Genomic DNA, 20,101 nt, shown 5'->3' on the forward strand with positions numbered 1-20,101 from the left:
CTAGTCTGAAAATCTCTGTCTTTTAATTGAAGTGTTTAGTCCATTGCTATTTAAAGTATTTTTTATATGGTCAGTTGTAGTTTTACTATTTTGTTTTTTTGTTTTCTATTTGTGTCATCCATTCTTTGTTCCTCCTTTCCTGCCATCTTTTGGATTAACCAAAATTTTTTAGTAATCCATTTTATTTCCTCTATTGACTTTTCAGCTATATCCCTTTGCTTTATTTTGTTAGTGGTTGCTCTACAGATTAAATACGTGTCCTCTACTTGCCACAGCCTATTTTTGAATTAGCATTACACCTCTTTGGGTATAAAACATAAGAACATAACAGCAGTATATTCCCATTTACCTTGCTCCTGCCTTTTGTGCTGTCATTGTCATTCATTTTACTTCTACATATGTTATAAACTCTACAATATATTATAGTTATTTTTACTTTACATAGTCATATCTCTTTTAAAGAAGTTAAGATATAAGGGGAAAAAGACTTTTTTATATATCCACATATCAACACACTTCATTCCTTGGTTTATTTCCAAGTTTCCATCTGGTTTCATTTTCTTTCAGCCTAAAGAACTTCCTTCAATATCTCTTGTAGTGAAAGTCTGATGATGACAAATTCTCAGCTTTTGTATTTCTGAAAATGTCACTATTTCACCTTTTGGTGGATGTTTTTGCTGCATATAGAAATCTATTGTTGACAGGTTTTTTTCTTTCAGCCCTTTAAAGATGCCATTCCTTTGTCTCCGGCTTGCATTTCTCCTGATGAGATCTTAGATTATTTTCACTATTGTTGTGCTATATATGAAGCATTGCCCCTCCCTCTGGCTGCTTTTAATATTTTCTCTTTAGCTTTCAGAAATTTGACTAAGATGTATCAAAATGTGGATTACTTTGTGTTTATTCTGCTTGGACCTCAGAGACTCTTGGATGTGTGGGTTGATATTCTTATTAAATTTTGAAGTTTTCCTATCATTATTTTCTCAAATATTTCTCTCTCTGTCCCCCCCTCCCTCCCTCCTCTCTCTTCTTTCTGTAACTTCAATTACATGTATGTTAAGCTGCTTGACATTGTACTCCAGGTTCCTGAGGTTCTGTTCTTTTCTTACAGTCCTTTCCCATCCCTCATGGATACTTTCTGTTGCCTATTTTCCTGTCTTCTAATTCACTGATTGCAGCCCACCTAGTGATTTTTTTCATTTAATATACTGTATTTTCCGATTCTAGAATTTCCATCTGTTTCTTTTTTATAGTTTCCATTCTTTGCTGAGATTTTTCCATCTGTTTACTCCTTTCAATTATCTTTTTTTAAGGCTTAAAATATATTTATAATAGCTATGTTAAATTCCTGGTATGCTAATTCTGACATATGTATCATCTCCTGATCTGATTCTATGGCCTATTTTCTCTTCTTGCTTTTCTTTTACACGTCAAGGAGTTTTTGATTATATCGTAGACATTGTGTTTCTCACAGTGTTGAAAATCTGGATTGTGTGGTACTGCTTTACAAATTTGAGTTTAAATGAGTTGAGTTCTAACAGGCAGTTAATTTATTGGAGGATCAACTCAATCCCTTTGAAGCTTATTTTTAGGCTTTGTTAAGGTGGGGCCAGAGTGTTCTTACTCTATTCCTAGCTGCAGAGGGGTGGGGAACCTGCAGCCTTCTGATTTCAAGATTGTTCTTTTTTAAGCACCAAAGGAGGCAAGAAAAGCTTTATCTTTCTCTGCTGCACCCCTTTTAATAAAACGGTTTGTGCTGCAAAATTTGAATTAGGTCAAAAGGCCACACTTCAGGATCTAGAAGGCCACATTTCACCTTAAGGCCACAGGTTCCCCAACCCTGTAAGGTGTGGCCTTCCTGGAGTCTCAGCTGAGCTATCGGATGTTCGGCAGGATCTCTCACATTGGCTGTCGAATGCCACCATCTCCGGCGCTGTGTGAATTCCATTCGGCTCACAGCTTCCCAGCCACTTTTCTCTGTCAGGCCCTGTGGAGGCTCACCCTGCACATGGGCTGGGTTTGTACTGACAAAGGCCCAGTGAGTCCCCGTGGGATTTCGGGAACGCCTTCCCTGCACAGCTCCCTCCTCTCCATTACCTTGTTCCACAGACTAGAGCTACCTCAAAGCGCCAAGCTCCTAACTTTGTTCCCTCCACCCAGCGAGCTGCCGCTCCATTCGGGTTGCAGTTCTCCTGTGCCGTGGCTTGGAAACTGCCCGACGGTAGAAATCCAGGGCTTGTTTCGTGTGTTTCCCTCTCTCAGGAATGACACACCTGTTCTGTCTGTTGCCCAGTGACTCAAAAGAATTTGCTTCATATGTTTTGTTCAGTTTCATGGCTTTCTGTAAGAGAAGTTAAATATGGTACCTGTTACTCCTTCATGGTCAGAGCAGACCTGGGTGTGGATCCCAGCTCTGCCCTTACTGGCTTGTGACTAGAGCAGGTTACTTACCTCTTTGAGTCTCAGTTTCCTTGTCTAAAAAGCAACAGGTTGTTGCGAAGACTGAGTAAGACAGAGCATACTTAGCACAGCGCTTGGCATATAGAAGAGTCTCAGTTACCATCAGCCTTGATTCTTAATGTTTCTTTTGCCAGTGCAGCTGCTAATACTTTGGATTAAATCACTCCTATCATCTGCATAGTGATTAAGCATATCATTGTTGAGGAATAAAGTTTTGGTGATGGTAGTTGTCTTAAACATTCATGTTATCCAGTTAATTTTAGGGTGGTTTTTAGTATCTTTAGTATAGGCAGAAAACTCCTGAGCGCTAAAGGTAAGAAAACCACGAATGTGCAATTAACAACTCACGGAAATACAGCTCAAATCTTCTAGCTTTGGCGAGAGGACGTTCAGAGCCAGGGAGGCGGTAGCCTGTGTTTACTCGTTCAGCACTCGTTGCCCAGCCCCGTGCCGCCCCGGCTCAGGGCTAGAGACACAGTGGGGGCATGAGAGGAAGGAGGAGGGCTCCTGCATGCAGCAAACACGCTTCCAAAGGCGGGCAGCGGCGACTGGCCAGGTAACTCTAGCATGGTGTGTTGTAGTTACGGGTCAGTGCACTTGGTATGTCAACTGATCCTATTTCGTGGGCCCACCGTCCCGTGGAGACACCTTGCAAACAGGAAGGGCTGTGGAGGCAACATACTTCGCCGCCCCCCAGGGTGTCGTAACAGTGTGGACACACTGGTGGCACGTCACTCAGGGATAGCGGTTCCCGCCCAAATGTTAATCCTCCAGAGTGACCCAGAGGGCACCAGCTTCCACTCGGCAATTCCAGGTGTAGCCGGGCTGCGCAGGGGCTTCTCTGCTGGCAGCATCCGTCGTTAGTGCCTTCCCCGAGCCGCCGTTTTCGGTGTGTGCTCTGCCAGGCGCGTGCCCGTTCATTCTGCGTCTCCCTCCTCTTGGTTTCCCAGCTCCCTCTGGCTATTTACTGTCACGTGGACACACACCCACACACAGAAACACCCTTTCACTTCTCTCAGCGACCTTCCCCCTCCGCAGGCAGCACGGGGGGCTTTTCCCCTCATCCTTCCTCCTATTTAAAATGTAATGGGTGCCTTTCTGCTCCTCTCCCCTTCAGTCTGCTGCGGGCAACTGCTGAAAGAGGCTGTGGCAGACAAGACGCAATTTGGCGAGCTCATCCGGCCCTTTTTCGAAAAGGAGATGGCAGGTAGGTCACGCTTCCCACTCACTGCCATGACCTTACAGGCTCCGTGTGCGGCTCTCTGAGCATCTGGGGGCTCAACACTGGGGAAAACAGCCAAGAAATGGAAACCGGGCTCTCTCGTGGGCCAAGGCTCCGTTGCTCACTCCTGGTGTGCACACCTGGTCTCAAGGGAGGTGGTGTGTGGATGTGGTGGGGTCACCGCTGTGGTTTAGAATGTTCCTGTTTCTCAAGAATGTTTGCTTGTCATCACTGATAGCCCTTAAAACTGAGAGCCAGGAGAGGCCCCAGAGCTTCTCACATCCTTTATTATTTGTTATACAAAAACACTGTGGGCAAATATTCCAACGTAATGAGCAGTCAGAAGCCAGAAGTTGCAGGCAGCCTTGCAGGTGTGAGGGTTGACTGGCACTGGTCCTCGGGGACTTGGATGCTCACCTGCTTGGTCGGGGAGCAGAACCGGATGATCTTTCCAGACCCTCTTGACAGTCTACACTCTGAAAGCATTCCCAGGACCCGGCCCCAGCAAGGGCACTTTCAAGACCATTTTAGTCCAGCTTCCTGAGTCCGAATGAGCCACGGGAAGGAACCCAGCTGCTAAGGCTACACAGCTAGTTCCTGGCTGGGCTGCTCTTGACCCTCCATTTGCTCCCTGGGCGGTGGATTTTCCACTCACCCACATCTTCTTCTCTTGCATAAAGTGCTGAGGCTCCTCTGTGCCATCTGTACAAGCTCAGCTATCAAGGCTGGTTGAACATATGCTTATTGTGAAGAAAATCAGCCCCACAAGAAGCTGCCGTTACAGTGAGCAATGTGGGCGCTGGCCGGGACACCCTCCCTGCAGCAGCTCATCAGCTTCTCCTACCGTTTTCTAGAGAGAGCAAGTGGACGAGGAGGCATGTGAGAACAGGCTGAAAGGGTCCCCGGGGAGACATCCTGGCCAGCTCTCCCAAGCCCCTCCTTAAGATGTCCTAGTCCCCAGGGTGAAGTTCAAGACGGGCAAAGTAGGATCCATCAGACACAAAGCCCTGTGTAGGGGTATGTCCATGGGTGAATCCATTCCTGGGTCACTGCGGTGGTCCATAGAGTGAGATGGAAGCAGGAGGCACTGGGGAGGGTAAAAACCAGTGTGAGCTTTGGTGCCTCCCAGTCTGGGCAGATTCCAGTGCCGCTGCCCCAGCCATGTGGCCCCAAGAAACCACCTTTGCCTTTCTTGAAGCCCCCAGCTTCTTGACAGTGGGATGGACATAGGAACCCCTGCGTGCAGGCTTGTCGTGAGGCCAGACTGTAACATACAGGTGCGGCACCTGGGAGGCTCGCCGCAGGGCAGCTGCTGTTACTAGGAACTCCCCGTAGCAGAGCACCTGATGTATCCTCAAGCGTAATTTCTCTCCTCCCATGCCAGATTCCCACCTACTGGGGTGATGGTGGTGATTATCACCCTAAATAATGTATTCAATTATCTGTTGAATAAGGAATGAATGTGATACCAAGTTAACGCAGACTTATATAGTATTAAATTTTGCTGGTAATTTAATTCCCCACTAACGAGCATCTAGTGGTTCAGAAAGAAAGACAATGACCAGGCAAATGAAGCGGTGTTAATCGCCGGTGAATCGTGGGGAAGGGTATGCAGGGATCCTTTGACTCTTCTTGCAGCTTTTCTGTACGTTTGAATTTTATTTCAAAATATAAAATTACAAAAAGTAAACATTTAGGTGGTTTCCAAACTTGCACTCCTTCAATGATACTGTAATGCATACTCTTATTCATACAAATGTCCCCGGTAATCTTACGATCAGTTGCGCACGGAGTCAGTGGTAATGCCCGTAAGTGACAGTGGTGTGTGATACTGCACTGCTGCACAGTCCTGCCATCGGCATGTGTGAGCACTCGTTTCCTCTGTGTCTTTGCCATCTCTGGTGTTGCCAGTGTATTTGTTTTCTATCACTTCTATAACAAACTTAGTGGTTTAGAACAACACAAATTTAGGCCGGGTGTGGTGGCTCACGCCTATAATCCTAGCATTCTGGGAGGCCCAGGCGGGAGGATCGCTCAAGCTCAGGAGCTCAAGAGCAGCCTGAGCAAGAGCGAGACCCTGTCTCTACAAAAGATAGAAAAAATTAGCCAGATGCGGTGGCGAGTGCTTGTAGTCCCAGCTACTCAGGAGGCTGAGGCAGGAGGATCACTTGAGCCCAGGACTTTGAGGGTGCGGTGAGCTATGATGATGCCACAGCACTCTATCCTGGGTGATAGAGCAAGATTCTGTCTCACAAAAAAAAAAAAAAAAGAATCACACAAGTTTATCTTATAGTTCTGGAGGGCAGAAATCCTAAAATCAAGGTGTTAACAGAACTGTTTCCTTCCTGAGGCACTAAGGAAAAATTCATTTCCTCGCTGGCTTCTAGAGGCTCCTGCATTCCTTGGCTCACAGCCTCTTCCTCTGTCTTTGAAGCCAGCAGAGTAGCGTCTCCAGATGTCTCTCTCTGACCTCTGCTTCTGTTGTCACATCTCCCTCTCTGACTCTGACCTCCTGACTCCATCTTAGAAAGACCCTTGGGGTTACACTGGGCCCACCCAGATGACCTGGGATGATCCCCCATCTTAAAGTCCTTGACTTCATCACAGCTGCACGTCAGGTGACATACTCACAGGTACCGGTGATGATGAGGATGTGGACATCTTTTTTGTGGGGAGGGAGGCATTAGTCTACCTACCGCAGCCAGTCATTTGAGTCTTTGTTGATTTGTGAGGTGACAAAGACTTATTTCTTTTTAATTGTGGTTTTTTGATTATTAATGATGTTGGTAAATTTGAACATATTTTCATAAGATAATTTGTCATGCATATTTTATCTTTTGTGAACTGCCTCCTTATAACCTTGGCCTATTAGCTTATTTTACCCTCTGCCCATTTTCCAAGTAAGCTATTTTTTGTCTTAATTCATCTGTAAGTGCTCTTTGCATATTGGGGTTGTCTAGCTTTTTCCATTAATTTGTCTTTATACCTATATTCTATATTTTATGTCTATATTTCAAGGCACGTTATAACCTTGTAGTTTTAGCAATTGTTTGGGAAAAGAACTGTGACTCATCACAGCCCTTCGGTTCTCAGACTTTCTGGAATGTCATGGTCACCGAGGAGGTCATGTGGTCACATTAGGATGTTGATTCTTTGTGGGGTCGTGAAGCCCATGGCCTTTGAGTTTCCTTCCTCACCTCCTCACCGTTTGACAGGCAGGCTTATCTTCCTTTGTCTTACAGGGACCTGGGCATTTACAGATCTTTAATTAACCGTCAGATATGAGCACTATTTTCTTTACTTAATTCAACCCATATCTTTTGGGTAAATGGAACCTATTGCTAGTTCCGTTTACAGAGACAGAAATGAAGTTGCTTGAGTCAAAGCACATTAACCTTGTACATAGTCGGCTTAATTCACCCGCCACTAACCACAAACCCGAGGAGGCCTTTCAGGGGTGGTCCAGATGCAGGGCTGTTTTTGTTTTTGCTTTTTGTTTTTTGGTGAATACAAAGGAGATGGACTATGCATTTCCCAGTTTCCTGTCAAGTTAGTAAGACCTCGATAGCTTCGATCTTCAGTGTTTCATGCTAGAGGTTTTCTTCCACAGCTTTTTGTTTATTTAGACTGTGTAGCTCTAGACTTTTGCTCTTTCTACAAAATTAAAGACACAACAACAACCAATATCATATCTTCCTAACAGAAGCAATAAATTCTGTCATTTCACTAATCCTGATCTCGCAGGGATAACAAAGAATGCATTTACATTCATAACCACTAACAGGGGCTCATTAGTGGCTGCGGAGAAGCTGCCGAGAAAACCATCGCGCCCGGCTCGCAGAGGAGGCGCGCTGGAACCACCCGGGTCTGGCGGGGCCCACTTCACTGCCAGCCGAAACAGGAAGAAAATTTAAATGGTTCTCGACAGAATTTGGTTTTGAAGGGAAGGTCAGCCCGAGTAAGGAAAGCCTGCTTAGCCAACCACAGCCTTGCTCGTTTCTGAGTAACTGCAGTTGGTGGCCTGGCTGAGGCCCCTGGCTTCCCAAATTGAGCATCGGTGACATCTATGACTCAGGGGCCCTCTAGCCTGCCAGTGTGCCACTGTTTGGGTTTTGGGGGTGGTGATGAACCACATCCCTTCCCCACATCCTGGCTTCTGAACCCTTTAGGAGTCAGATCCCAGAGTTTGCTGGAAGCATCGAATGGAGAAATGGTGGGATCCCAGGTCATGGGTGGGCTTCCTGACCCACCACTCCAAGGCCAGGCCTGGGGACAAGCCACCCAATAAATGGCTACACCCCAATGGTGGGGCCCGGGAGATGGGACCCCAGACCTCACCAGGAAGAGCCCTGACTGAGTGGAGGCAGGTGTGGAAGGGAATCTCTTCACGTTGTGGGCGAGGGCCAGCAAGCAGAGCATGGGAGCTGGAGGGGCCAGTCCTCTGGGCGACTGTCCTCGCTGGGAGGAGGAAGCCAAAGGGCAGAGGGACAGTGGAATTCGTCTTCCCATCACTGCCCTGGGACCAGACGGCCCCTCCTGGACAGGTTGGTGCATCCCCCAATACTTTCAGAGCTTCTAGCCGAGGGAGCCAGCCGATGCTTGCTCCGCCATCCACTGAGGCATTCCAGCTTTCTGTCTTCAACATCGTAGGCGCGTTTCAGATATCTCTGCTCTGGGCGCCGGCTGTGTTCCTGAGAACACTGGGAGGCAGCTGCCACTGCGCTGCGTGCAAGGAGCTTTCCCACGGGAAATCCGCAAGGCTGCACGGTGCAGGGAGCTCCCAGGAGCAGAGATTATGACAAGGACCGTGGCCCAGAGGCCCCTGGCATCTCTGCGCTAACAGATGTCACTGCGGGGGCTTCCTACCATCCTAGCCACTGGCGTAGAAAGCTCACCCTCACCGTCCCCCAAGCCAGGCAACGTGGGTTCCTCGGGGCGGGGGGGGGGGGCCGCGCCTCACTGCCCTCTGAGTGCTGGGCCGCCTCTACTGGGCGCTCTGCCCTGCCCGTGCACCTGGCTCTGGCCTCGCGGCCATCCTTCTTTCCTGCGAGCCCTGCCAGTGCGGGTTGCTGCCCTCTCTCCACTCACCTTGGAGCTGCCCGCCCCAGAGACATGTGGCTTTGTTATTGTTGTGCCTCTTTGCCACCCTCGCAGTCGTCACCGCCATCACTGGCTCTGCTGAACAGATCCAGATGTCATCTTTTCCCCGTGGAGCCACTTGCTCTTATCTCCCCACTCCAGGCCTCACGATGTCCCCGCCGTGACCTCTGTAGACTTCGTTATGTTCTCTTTTTGTCCTCACAGGTGCTGCCAACACCTCCTTCTTTCGAATCAGCAGCAAAATTAATAACTGTGCTGTTTCCCATCCTTCCACATTTACTGGGCAAGGGACTCCAGGGCCCCTGTCTTAGCGCATCTTCAGTCCCTTGATCCTGGGCGCTTGGTGACGGCGCCGTGGTCAGAGGGCTGGGGAGGTGCTTATTCTGTGCCCTGGACTTTGAAATATATAGGTCTGGCCTCCTAAACTCGTTCTGACTCGAGCTGCGGCGAGCAGAACAAATTTATTCCCCAGGGCTCCGCGCGCTCTGTATGCGGGCAACTTCCATTATCGCCGACGGGCGTGCGCGCCGCAGACGGCAAACGGGTCGAGCTTCAGTCAGGCGCCTCAGTGGCTGGGAAGCACCTGTCACTTCTACACTGGAACAAAACAAGCAACAACTATTCTGGGCTTTTGGAAAAATAAGTTCTCAGCTATTTCTGTATCACTTAACATGAGGTGGTTGGCGCCGACCGAGACGGATTCCACCGCCGCTGGGTGCGGTGGCCGTGCCCATGCTCTTGTCGCTCCGAAACCGAGCAAAGGAGCTGCTAGACCTCACGTCTCTGCTTACTTCGGTGGTGTCTCACGGTGGCCACTGTCCCCAGACAACATGCCCCTTCCCCAGGGCCTCATTCCTTCCAGAGGGTTTTGTGAAATTTCTGAATTCTAGAGAGCCAGACCTTTCCATGGAAATTATCTATTCTGTGCTTGTTGGAATGTCTGGTTTTCCATTTTTTCTTTATTATTATTCTTATTTCTTATTTCAAAATATTAAGAGGTACAAATGTTTTTGTCACACGAATCACTTTTATGACACTTGAGTCAGGGCTGCAAGTGTGCCCATCACCCGAATAGTGGTCATTGTACCCGTTAGGTAGGTTTTTGCCACCCAAATTTCTCTTACTATAAAAACCCACCCTGCTCCTCAGCCTCACTGTGTTGTGCAAACTCACCCATCATGAAAAAGTCTACTCTGTTCTATTTTTAGCTCTTCTCATGGAAATTTCAGCCTTCAGTTAGGGCCCGGTAGCAACTGATGGCAGATGTAACCTGCTTCTGATTGTTGGGCCTGATTCCTGATACAACCGCCATCTCTTTGGTTCAGAGGATTGGCTCTTACGCTGGCTCTGGTAACCATTTTCATTCTCACACATTGCTGGGACTTTCTCTCGAGAACGGCTACCCAGGAACAAGATTAAAAACAGCCAGACGTGTTGGAACTGTATGGTCAGGCGTCCACCAGCGAGGGCATGGCCCCAAGAGTGGGTTTTTTGAACTAGACTCTAGCGTTTCGTACCTCCTGTCTCTCCAGGAGTGGAGAACCACACACTCCAGCACCTGCCCTGCCCCCAGCTCATTGACCCAGGTACAACGAGCCCCTGACTGACCTGCCCCTGGGACCCTGCCCTGCCAGCATCTCCCCAGCTAAAGTATTAATAGTTCAGTTCTTGGAAGGCCCAAATTCCTTGGTGCACACTAGACATACACAGTGCTTACTTTCAGGTGAGAAGACAGCTATTTAATTGGTAGTAACTTTCCCCTAAAAGCGAAAGTCCTAGTGTGTCGAAAAGATATCGTGGAAGACAGATCATTATCGAGTGTTACCTGTACCCCCTCCCGCACACCCCTGTTTTCCTAAATATTTCTGTCTGGAGAAGGTCCCTCATGGCCTAATAGAACCGGGGAAGAGGCGGGAGATTTGAGGGAGATTCGAGGCTCTAATTTGCACCCTTTCTGGTAATGAGACCTCACCCTAGCAAACGCAGGCATCCTAACACAAACAAGCCAAACCAGCCCTAAATTGGGATGATTACGAGCATTTTCGAGAGCCTTCCACAAGTCCAGATCCCAGGAGGCTTGGATCAGAGCTCAGCTGAAGTGCTTCGTTTTTTAGGGGGAATTAATATTCTTATCACTAAATGCACACTAAAGATTCGACAATAGACCAGCTTTTCTCTTTTGTTAAAAACTTGCGAGGAGTTGCTGAGTTGAAAGACAAAATAAATCTCCCCATCTGAGGAGGTAAGCGGAATGTTATTTCTTGTTTTTAGCAGAGCAGCCTCAGTGAGCTGCAAGCTGTCTTCCCGCGGAGGGGAGACCCTGAGGGACCTCTGCCCGTTTCCAGCAAGTCTTTGCATGTGGTGTGTTTGTACTAGCTGAAGACAGCGCATGGCTCTCTAAATAATTTACAAGTTGATTAATAGACTCACAGGGGTATAATTAGAAGAGGGAGAGACAGTGGGTACAGTAACCGGTACAGTGCTTGGGGGAACAGGAGCCTTTATTTTTTTAAAGAAACTTTCTAGGGTGCTGGGCGTTTGAAGATAAGTTGGGAAGAGCTCAGTGCCTCTTCTCTTTTGAAGTGGAAATAGGACAGTTTGAATCCGTCGAGTTTAATTTTTCACAAGCTTTAGGGGCCCCGCAGTGCAACTCTCTTTTTATTATTGAAAAAATTCTACATTTTTCTTTCATTTTTCTGCACACACACACACACACACACACACACACACACACAGTCCAAGCAGTAAGTAATAAACACATTAATTTACTTTTTTATTCAACATGAATTTTTTTCTGCTTTGCCTCCCCACATGTCGGGCTCGGTCCCTCTGGCGCCCCCCCCACCCGGAGCCCCCACGGTAGGGTGGCCTGGAGGTGGATCAATGGATGCCCCCTGTAATTTATGCATTTAGAGGACCCCTCGCCTCGGTCTGACAATGCTTTTGAAGTAGCTCCTTTTTTCAAGTCAAACTTTTGACTTTTCCGCTGGGACTGCTACAAAGATTTCCTTATGGAAGATAGGGAGGAGTCTTTTCCAGCCCCGGAGAAAGCCGAGGCCGAGACAGCCAGACAGAGCGGCAGGTGTGACGGGTGCCTGCGCTCTGAGGGCAGAGGGCGCGGGAGTGAGGACAGGGAGACGCGGGCAGTCAGCGCCCTGTTTGTCCACAGGCGCCTGCCCGCCCCCCACCAAGGGCCCCTCTTCTTGTTTTTTTAAACCAGATTTTTCATTACGAAAGTGCACATTGTCTTTTTACAGTATCAAAATGATGCTTTGCCAGGGGTGCAGCACCTGTCACCAAAAGCTTCTTATTCAATGGCTGGTCCAGTAGGGAAACTGAGGCAACAAGGGACACTTGATTTATTCATGCATCCGTTCAGTGAGATTCTCTCCCCAGCAAGAGTGGGCGCCGTGGGAGCAGGGGCCAGGTCCAGCTTGTGTCGTGCTGTTTCTTGTCACCTGGCTGGGCCCACCACAGGGGAGCAGCCACAGATTTTCTTGCTGGACTGAATGTTTACTGAGTGTTATGTGTCAGGCATCCAGATCACAAAGCGAAACCAAACCCAACCCAGACATTTCTGGGAAGTCCAAGGAGAGCCCAGAGTACACAGTGTCATGCCTGCACTGATCAGAGCTTCTAGAAGCGTTTCCCTCTCCACCGGCAGCCCCAGTGGCCTCGGAGAAGAACAAAACCTCCAGCCCACTCAGCTGTGAAATCGCCTCTGACAGGCCCGACCCTGGAGGCTGGCCCTGCTCCTCTCGCCGGGAGGTCTCCTGGCGCAGCGTCCGGGCAGCCCCTGGCACGGCCAGCGCTGCACTCGTGCCCCTCGCAGACCCCCCAAGGCAGGTGCAGCTTGAAGCCCCTTTCCCTCTGGAAACATCCTCAGCTGACAGGAGCTGACACCGGTTCCTTCTCGTCAGGCTGTGAGTGGGGCTGACAGAGGAGGCGGCAGGGCCTGATGGGGACGTTGGGGGGGGTTTCCTAGCGGCCCTCTGCGGACCTGACACCTACAGTCAGGGACATAGGATTTGTTGGGGTTTGTCACCTAGAAGCCATCACCGAGGTTTCCCTGTGCAAGGGAACTTGGCACAGCCATGCTGGATGCGAAGAGAGGGAAGCCCGGGGACCTGTCTCCGCTGCCCTGGGTGGCAAGGGGGCAGGGATGGTGGTGGATGACAGGGGCACTGGGAAGAGAGGGTGGTGGCAAGGTGGGGACAGGCAGACACAGGAGGTGGAGGGGTGGGGCAGAGCCTCCCCAGAGTACAGAGGAGAATCCTCTTCCCGTCCTCCCTCCCTGGAGGGCCCCGTGGGTGCCAGGCGAGGCAGAAGCAGGGGAGGGAGAACCTTCTCTCGCCTCTCACCTCAGACCTCTTCTGATTTACCCTGTCCGTGATCTTGACTGCGAGAACTGTCATCTCCTTCAGGCTTTGGCTGGTTTACTGGGAGATAAGATGGACCTCGTTTGGGACCCCTCCCTACCGCAGAATCCGCCGTTTCTGCCCGTGCGCTGTCTGCCTGACCACACGGTGGGGGTGGGTAGGCCACTCCCCAGTCCCAACCCCAGCATGGCTCATAGTGGGAGCTCAGCTGATGTTTGTGAATGAATAGGTGAGCATGTGGCATTTGACCTGGGTCCCTGTGGTGTGGACAGCACCAGGCAGCCCCACCCTCTGACATCTGGGGCCCAGATGCCACCCTCTGATGCCTACATTTCTGTATAGGTGACACCCTGTTAGTCTTGAAGGAACAAAGAAGGGACAGATGATAGAAGGGAACTTACAGCCTGGTGTAGAGGCTATGGTTATGGGTGCGGCTCTAGAATAATGCAGAATTGGTTCCAGGTCATACTGCCCCTTCCCAGCTGTGTGACCCTGGGCAAGCCACTCACCTGTCAGAGCTCCCTTCAGTTCCCGTCTACAAGGTGAGCTTTCATAGTATCAAATGCATGGGCTTCTTTGTGTATAAAATGACTGGTATCTATAGAAAGTTTAGCACCATGCATGGCACAACCACAAAAATAATTATTGATTACTTACTATTAGTAGTAGTAATGGAGTTGTCATCATCATCATCATAGTAGTAGTTGTAATGTCGGTAGTAGCAAGTCCTGTTGGGTAATATGCATATTTTGTATATGGATTTTTGGATATCTCATTCTTTTCCTGTGACCGTTCCCAGCTTTGGTGCCTGGTCCCTGTGGTAGCTGGGAAATGGCAACGTTCCAGTTTGCCATAACCCTGGTGCTCCAACGATTGATGGCAGCATAACAAGCTAATCCCACCATTTGGTGGCATAAAATGCTGAGTAGTTTATTATGATCCTGATTCAGTGGGTCAGGATTCAGGCAGGGCATGGCAGGGAGGGCTTGACACCACTCCGCTCTACACTGACTTGAGCTTAGCTGGCATGGCTTGAACTGCTAACGAGAACTGGGCTGGCTCATCTGGGGCCCTACGCCTGGATCTTGGTTCTGGTGTCAACTTGGTTCCTTGATTCCTCTCCATGATGCATCTGCCAGGGCTGGTGTGTCCAGGACGGAGTCTTCGTTCCCATGCCTGGTGCCTCTCTCTCTTCTCAGAGCCTCTCCATGTGGCTGGCCTGGGCTTCTTCACAGCATGGCAGCCTCAGGCCAGTCAGTCTTATTGATGGCTGGCTTCCTCTGGAATAAGCATTCCAAGGAAACAGCCTATATGCAGCAGTGGTTGGGGTGGGAGGCTGGGGTAAGCTTAGGACCTCAGAAATCCCAGCATGCACTTCTGCCTGATTCTGTTCATGGAGCTAGTCCATCAGGCCGGCCCAGAGTCGAGGGGAGGGGAATTGGATACGTGCCCCACCCGCCGTGGGAAGAGTACCAAAGACGGTGTGGCCATGTTTAATCTGCCACACTGGGGAAGGCTTGATTGGAGCATTTCAGTTTTGTTCAGGATTGGCTACCTCATGTGCCTATGAGGCAGAACAGCCTCATCAATCCTCAGGAGCTAGAGCCACAGGGTGACTTCAGAGGTGCCACCTTGGGGCTTGCTGATACCTCAGTGACTTTGGAGTCCAATTCTGTCCCTTTAAAGAGGAGGAAAGCCTGGTTGGGAGGTGAAGTGACTCTCCCAAGGGCAGGCTGCAAGCGAATGCAGAGTGGAGGGCAGAATCAGGCCTCCTGTCCTGGTCACAGTGCTCCTTCCAAAGGCAGGTGGGCAGCACGGAGGCCGAGCGAGCAGCCCCAGAGCCGCATAGTCTGGGTTTAAATCCCAGCTCCATTAGCTGTTAGCTGTGTGGCCTTGGGCAAGTCACTTCCTCTTTCTGTGCCTTAATTTTCTAATCTGTACAGTGGGATACTGTCACTACTTCTTTCCCAGGGTGAAAATACATGAGTTAATATTTGTATTAGAACAAATACGTGCTCAGAGCGGTGCCAGGCTCTCAGTGTGCACAATCGCACACGTACATGTTAAATATGCCATTGTGTCTTTTGCGCCCCAGAAAACTGGGCTCATGGTTTCGCTTCATGCCTTCCCAGCAGCAGTTATAAGACCTTCTTCTGACAGAGTGCAGGGGCAACAGCATCCTCACTGCCCCTGAGATACGGGAGAAAAAACTGATTTTGAGTGTTGAATTCATTAAAACAGAAGGAAAATCGTGTTCCTTAAACTCTTTGATCTGCAGTGTACATGGAGTGAATACATCGCATTTCGAAACAACCCAGTTCACACTCAACCTACCTGACCCCTTCTCGTTTTCCCAGATACTTTCGTATTGCATTGAAAAAAGGTAAAAATGCACTTTAAGATAAGAATAATTATCAATTCACGCAGTGTGGCTAGCTGAGCATTTTTTTTTTTTACTTTTTAAAAAATTATTATTTCAGCATATTGTGGGGGGGTACAAAAGTTTAGGTTACGTATACTGCCCTTGCCCCTCCCCCCCAAGTCAGAGCTTCAAACATGTCCATCCCCTAGACAGTGCGCATCGCACACATGCGTATACACACATCCCCTCCCCCCCACATCTCTTAGGTGATGATCAGTGAAACCAATTTGATGGTGAGTACATGTGGTGCTTATTTTTCCATTCTTGGGATACTTCACTTAGTAGAATGGGCTCCAGCTCTATCCAGGAAAATACAAGAGGTGCTATATCACCATTGTTTCTATAGCTGAGTAGAACTCCATGGTATACATATACCACATTCTATTAATCCACTCATGTATTGATGGGCACTTGGGTAGTTTCCACATCTTTGCAATTGTGAATTGTGCTGTAGCTGATCATTTCTATTAAATAAGTCTTATTAATTTGCTAAGTGAAGTACCTGTTATTTATAGAAGAATGTCTACTTTTGGTCTTTTTCTAATCTAAAACTTCAGTAGAAAGGGACAAATTGAAAAGTCCACTGCTAGGCAGCTCTGCCTCTTGGCCACAGACATGTCAATGCCGCAGGGGCCGCGGGATCTTGTCCCTGCCTGTTACCGAGTAGATGTGCGGAGAAGGCAGGCAGAGGGGGGGCTGTGCTGCGAGGAGGAGCAGCACAGATTCTTCCCCAGGCTACTGTATTAAATACTTCTCTGGACTTGATAAAAATCCAGTATTAAAAAATTGTTTTCTGGCACCATTTTCTGCCAAACCATTTTAAATGCTGTGGTTAAGAACCTAAAGAAACCTTAGAAAACATCCATTCCATCTTGTCCCTGGGGAACCAAGGCCCAGCAAGACAGGGGCTTGTCTGGGGCCAGTGACTTAAGTTTACCAAAGAGGAATCTAGATCCAGTGGGCTTCACCCACCCTGAAGAATTGCAGGGTGCGGCCCACGCAGCAGTCTCAGGTGGTCCTAGCTCTCCCCATGGGCTTTAGAAATGTGTATTATTAGCGGTCACCTGGGTGCAGCACCCAGGATCGGCCACCAGGTGGCAGTAAGTCACAAACAAACGGCCGCGGGAAGGGCAGCACCGGGCAGGTCCCGCACTTCCCAGCTGTGGGTCCTTCTAAGTAAGACGCGGGATTTCCGGTTGCAGCCGCACCGAGGGCGTCCGGGCCCCAGCTGCGGGGAATTAGTGCCATCCGGGAGTGATGATCACCTGGAAATGGTAGGAGCTTAGCTTTCACTGAACCACAGGGACAGGAAGTCGGGGGCCTGGGCAAAGCCCCCAGAATTCCTGGGGAGAAGTGTGAGCCCTGCTTCCTCCAAGCACCAGGATGTGGGAAATGGATGGAAATTTCTAACAAAATCAAAGCCACCCTTTTTTAATCCTGCGCAGTCCTTGTTCCTTTCTTAGAGTCTCCCAACCACCTGGTTCCCATTGGGCCCCTTCAAGAGTGGGTGGGGCCTGGGCCCAGGGCCCCGGAGCTGTGCTGGGAGCTGGGAGGGGAACGGGAAGCAGCCCTGACCCTCACCTTTCCGCTGTCTTCAAGGTAGGCTTGGAGAAGGAAAGAAGTTGGGGGGGAGTGTGTGTAGGTGTGTAGGGGAGGGTGTGGGTGTGTAGGTGTGTGCGTGGCGTTTTGTGTGTAGATGGGTGTGTATACAGTGCCTGCACTGTGCATGTGGGCGTATGCGCGTGTAGGGCTGTGTGGGTGTGTAACATGGGTATGGAGGTGTGTGCAGGGGCGTTTGTAGGCAAGTGCATGAGTATGTGTACTGTGTCTTGCAGGTGCAGTGTGTGTGGGTGGGCTTATGAGTGTGCATGTAGGGGTGGGGTGTGCAGGGCGTGTGGTGAGGTCCTCAGCTCTATCTGATTTGCCCCAGGGCGCCAACAAGGTTAACGAGCTCATTATGGGTCTATCAATCAACCTTGGGTCTTTTTTTACCTTTAAGCACTGGGTGAGGGAGCTATTTCCTCTTCTTCATTTTTGTCCTACTTTTTTGTGTCAAGACCAGCACCCTTAGTTCCCCTTGTGTCCCGCCTGCTGAGCCCCAGGGACACTAACTGGTGGGCAGAAAACTGCAGTCCCTGCAGGCCGGCTCCCTGTGCAGACAGCAGGCGGCAGCGCGGTGCAGCGGGAAGGGCTCCAGCTCTCTCCGGGCTTTCCCCAGCTCCCACTCCACAGCTGCCATTGTGGGACATGACTGGGGGTGACCGAAGTCAGGCCTGTATCCCAAGAAGAGCCATTGCGGTCCAGTGCCATCTCATGGGTGGCGGGACTCCTGTCTGGAGCCTTGGAATGATGTGCAGGAGGGAGCCTGGTGTGGGGCCTGGGCCTTTAGACAGGACCGCTCCCCTTCAAGACTGGAGGGTGGGCGAGGGGCCGGGGGTGAGGGGCCCAGGAGGATCGACCATGGCTCCCCATCACCCCTGTGCCAGGCACACCCAGCCCAGCAGGGAATAAGTGGATTGAGATTTTAATAACCTTGAGGTCAACTCGAGGACTGCCATCTTTTATGGAAGATCTTGAGCACACACACACAAATCCGAAACCATGTAGTGTGTTCTTACGAAATAATGGGATACTTATATCTTGCACTTTGCTAAATCTAGGGTTGACAGGACATTCCAGAGAGGTCTCCCTTGGCGCTAACTTGTCTGAAGGGTGAGATGTTAACTGTCAAGCCCAGAAATCAAGCCCGAGGCATCTGACTTAATGGTGAAAGACTTTAGACCACACTGAAAGTCTCTATCTGCGAGGAGGAGAAAGGGTAAATGGACAGCATTATCAAGGGACTCGAAACTTCTGGCAGAACACGGCCGGCAAGAGCTGTTCTGAAGAAACTGCATTTTTGCTGAACTGGCTGGTCAGACCAGGTGGGGCTGGAAAAGGGAGTCGATAGCCTGCAGGAAAAAACAGAACAGCTGCAAAGGGGCTGGCGCAGGAGACCCAGGTGGGCGTGGAGGACCCTGCTCAGGGGCTTCAGGGTTCACCCTTCACCCTGTGCTCTGCACACTGCCACTGGGGAGAGACACTGACTGGGAAAGGCCGGTGGCCTCAGTCTGTGGTTCGTCTTGACCCAGATAGGGTGACACGGAGGAGCCCCCCAACGTGTATGGGAAACCGGTGCTGGGAGGGGACCACTGTGGCCCCTTTGCCACACAGCCCCTGCCGCAGCTCTGTGAGTGACAAATTGTCACTATTCCACATTAAAGTTTAAGAACTTGTGCAGGGGTCAGAGGCGTTCCCAGGATCACCCAAGATGGGCAGATATGGGCACATGCCCATGATGCCAGGCTTCTGGGCAGAGCTTCTGGAACTGGTGGCGCTAGGAGGACGGAGGCCACCCACACCCCAGGTCCCCCCAAATGGGGAGCCACCTATGGCCTTCTGGGGAGATTGCATCCTTTGTCCCTTTGGAACGGTTTCTCACGGGGCCATTGCAACCTCTTTTAGGCATTAAATAGTTTCCTCTAAAAACCGGCAGGTTCATTACTCTATTCTCTACCTTTTATGTTTGTTTTAAAGTCTTCCATTAAAAAGATGGCTTTTTTCTTTTTTTTAGAGGAAACTCTTTCCTTTCTTTCTTGTTCACGCATGTGCATCCCAGTCCACTCTCCTTGGCTGTTATTTACCTGCTTTTTCCTCATTCTGTCACGACTTCTTCCGTCTAGACTGTCACGGGCTTCTTTCGGGCTGAGTGCAAACGTGGATGTTTCTAAGCAGCCGCGTAACGTCCGGCTGCACAGCCTGGATTCAGCCTGCCCACCAGTGACGGGCAGTCCAGGTGGCTTCCCGCCGTCACTATCACAAACAGCGCTGAAGCGGGCATCTCCGCGCACATGTTTCCCTCTGTGCTGTTATCCTTATGGTGGAAGTTCTTGGAAATAGCATTGTTGGGTCAAAGGCACGTACATTTTAATGTTGATGCAAATTGGGAAATTCCCTCTGGAAATCTTTCTCTAACAGGCAAAAACAAAACAAAACAAAAAAATCTCTTTGTGTTTCTATTTGATCTTCCATTCTTCTCTCAAGTCAGATTTCTCCCTGGGTGAGAAACTGTCTGGTACTGGTTTGTAAGTGGCCAAGGAGAGGGACTCAGAGGCTCTGGGGCCCCTGGGCAAGGAGGCAACAGAGCAGTTGGGGGCATTCTGGGCCAGGGATCACAGTCCTGTCCCAGCTCGACACCCACTGGCTGGATGACCTCGGACAGGTCACCTACGCCACAGCCTCTTTGGGCCTCGCTTTCCCAACTTTGAAATGAGGGTGGTCGAGGAGGGTGACCTCCCAGGCCCTCGGAGAAAGCTGCGGTCGGCAGGTCAGACCTCCCTGGGGTGCAGCTTGGTTTCCAAGCAAGACCTGATTAGAGGGGATGACAATCGGAGCATATCTGGCCTGATGCAGTCCTCACCCCCAAGCAGCCGAGCCCTGATGGGCCCGGGGTGTCAGCTAGGCCCACCATTCGGATCT

At 49.9% G+C, this 20,101-nt stretch overlaps 1 protein-coding gene across 5 annotated transcripts in view; it reads left to right on the forward strand.

Moving 5' to 3' along the window:
• AK8 (adenylate kinase 8) overlaps positions 1-20,101 on the forward strand; it is a 113,286-nt gene that overhangs the window by 47,936 nt on the left and 45,249 nt on the right. For all 5 annotated transcript variants that reach the window (XM_045563676.1, XM_045563677.1, XM_045563679.1 and 2 more), the window contains one exon: positions 3,578-3,667. In XM_045563676.1, the coding sequence (XP_045419632.1) occupies positions 3,578-3,667 (90 nt within the window). The remainder of the gene's footprint in view (positions 1-3,577; positions 3,668-20,101) is intronic.

This window comes from Lemur catta, chromosome 10 (genome assembly GCF_020740605.2).
Source record: "Lemur catta isolate mLemCat1 chromosome 10, mLemCat1.pri, whole genome shotgun sequence".
In the NCBI taxonomy this organism is placed as follows: domain Eukaryota; kingdom Metazoa; phylum Chordata; class Mammalia; order Primates; family Lemuridae; genus Lemur; species Lemur catta.